Source organism: Otolemur garnettii, unplaced genomic scaffold, assembly GCF_000181295.1.
Source record: "Otolemur garnettii isolate 467f Iridium unplaced genomic scaffold, OtoGar3 scaffold00012, whole genome shotgun sequence".
In the NCBI taxonomy this organism is placed as follows: domain Eukaryota; kingdom Metazoa; phylum Chordata; class Mammalia; order Primates; family Galagidae; genus Otolemur; species Otolemur garnettii.
Genome location: NW_003852407.1, coordinates 6,309,295 through 6,311,182, shown reverse-complemented (window position 1 = coordinate 6,311,182; position 1,888 = coordinate 6,309,295). Strand labels below are relative to the sequence as shown.

At 55.3% G+C, this 1,888-nt stretch overlaps 1 protein-coding gene across 1 annotated transcript in view; it reads right to left on the bottom strand.

Moving 5' to 3' along the window:
• The window catches only part of LOXHD1 (lipoxygenase homology domains 1), a 164,623-nt gene that overhangs the window by 70,113 nt on the left and 92,622 nt on the right, over positions 1-1,888 (bottom strand). Inside the window, exons 19-20 of the mRNA XM_012802001.1 lie at positions 683-1,157; positions 57-211 (exon numbers count right to left, since the gene is read on the bottom strand). Coding sequence (XP_012657455.1) covers positions 57-211; positions 683-1,157 — 630 coding nt within the window. The remainder of the gene's footprint in view (positions 1-56; positions 212-682; positions 1,158-1,888) is intronic.

Sequence of the window (1,888 nt, the reverse complement as noted above, 5' to 3'; positions counted from 1 at the left end):
GGGGTCCTCACAGAGCGTCACACCCATGGCACCCACCCAGGGACACCCAGCTCTACCTGCCCCTGCTCAAACTTGTTGGATTTGTCTGATTTCTTCAGGGGCCGTTCGCCTGTGTCTCCATACTCCTCGCCATAGATGGTCAGGTAGACGTTGGCGTCAGTGCCAGCCTTGGGTACGTTCCCTGTGATCACCTGGACCTCATAGGTGTTGGCTGGAGACACAGAAAAACACAGAGTTGAGGACGCCAGGGCCCTGGGGTGAGCCCAAGACACAGCCTCTCAGATCTAGTCAGATGCTGGGAGCAGGACGGATACACGACACATCTGCACTAACCTGGGACTGAAACTACCCCTCCTCCTGACCCAGACACCTTCACCAAGAAACGGAGAGTGACATTTGGCTTTAGCATGGCCTCAGCATGGGCTCACACCCCCACGGTTAGTCTTAACAAATTCTGCCAGGGCTCCTGCCAAAGTTACTCATTCCTCCTGAGAACCTCAGGACAAGGGCTGTGCTTAACCCCAAACGGAGTGGTCAGTGGTGGCATTGCAGATAGGTCAGGAGAGCTGTCTGGGAATCACAAGGGTGCCACCTACTTGGCTTCCATGTGAGGGGAATCTAGGCACCCCTGCCCCCCACCAGCCCCCTTTAGGGGAACCATCTGACCCCTTCTTGGTCTTACGCTCAGGACCCGGCTGGCCAGCCGGCACCAGCTCCACGACAAGTTCATTGTCCTCCTTGCCCCGGGCCAGCCAGCGGTGGGCTTCAAACTTGTACTGCTCAATCACCTCCTGCATCCCCGGCCCAAACTCCTCCTCTTCCTCCTCCTCCTCGGTCTCCTCCTCTTCCTCCTCTTCCGAGGAGGACTCTTCTGATGAGGACTCCTCCTCCCCCTCCCCCTCGTCCTCCTCGTCGCTGCCCTTTCTCTTCTTCTTCTTCTTCCTCTGCAGCTTGGCCTTCAGCCGCTCCTTCTTCAGCAGCTGCCGCAGCTTGTCCTTCTCCTTCTTTTTGCGGGCCTCCTCCTCGGGCGTGAGCTCCACCTCCTGCACCACCAGGTGCCGTAGCCACACGGTGTCCACGAACCAGCTGGGCCCGAAGCCCTCACCCGTGTGCCCAAGCCGGATCTTGTAGATCTCGCCCACGTCAGCCGCCTCCAACTGTGCAAAGGGCAGAGGCTGGGGCAGAGCCTGGCTCGGGACATGCAGGCTAAGGGGCACTCACAGGTGTCCACCAGCTTCCTTGCTCCTGCCATGCCCAGCTTGGTTCCCCTGGCCTGGCCCCATTGTGCCCCCAAATTTATTTCTTCCCAACTGCTATGGTGGTCCAGCTGTCCCCATGTTTCTCTCTTTCTTTCAAACACACACACACACACACACACACTCATTCCTATTATTCCTACTTCCATATATCTATTCACCCAATTCCCTTCTCTGGCCTGCCTTTACTCTCTCCTCTACCCCTAACTGAGAACTATTCATTCTGAGTCCCATGCTTTAATACCTTTTCTCGCTTTTGTGTCTATGTCTTCTCTCCAAAATTTGTTAGTATTAAGCATGAATAACTTTTGTAATAAGCTTTAAAAAATGTGTTCCTTTTCAAAAACAAAAATGTCATATACTGGCCCCGAAGCCCAGGACTCTTCTGAGTACATGGCCACAGCCTGCCTGGCTGCCCCTACCCCAAGGGCTCAGGGACCCAGGGCGTAGTTCTGGTCCTGGACTGACCTGGGTGCCCTCTTCCTCCTCACAGCAGCTCTCTGCCCCTCAACTGTGAGTTTCCTAAGTGTGGGGATTATCATTTTTTTCATCTCAGCACAGCACATGACTGGCTCAAGGGGCAGTATTGATGGATTCCTCAGCCTTAGATGGAGTGGCCACTCCACAGCCCC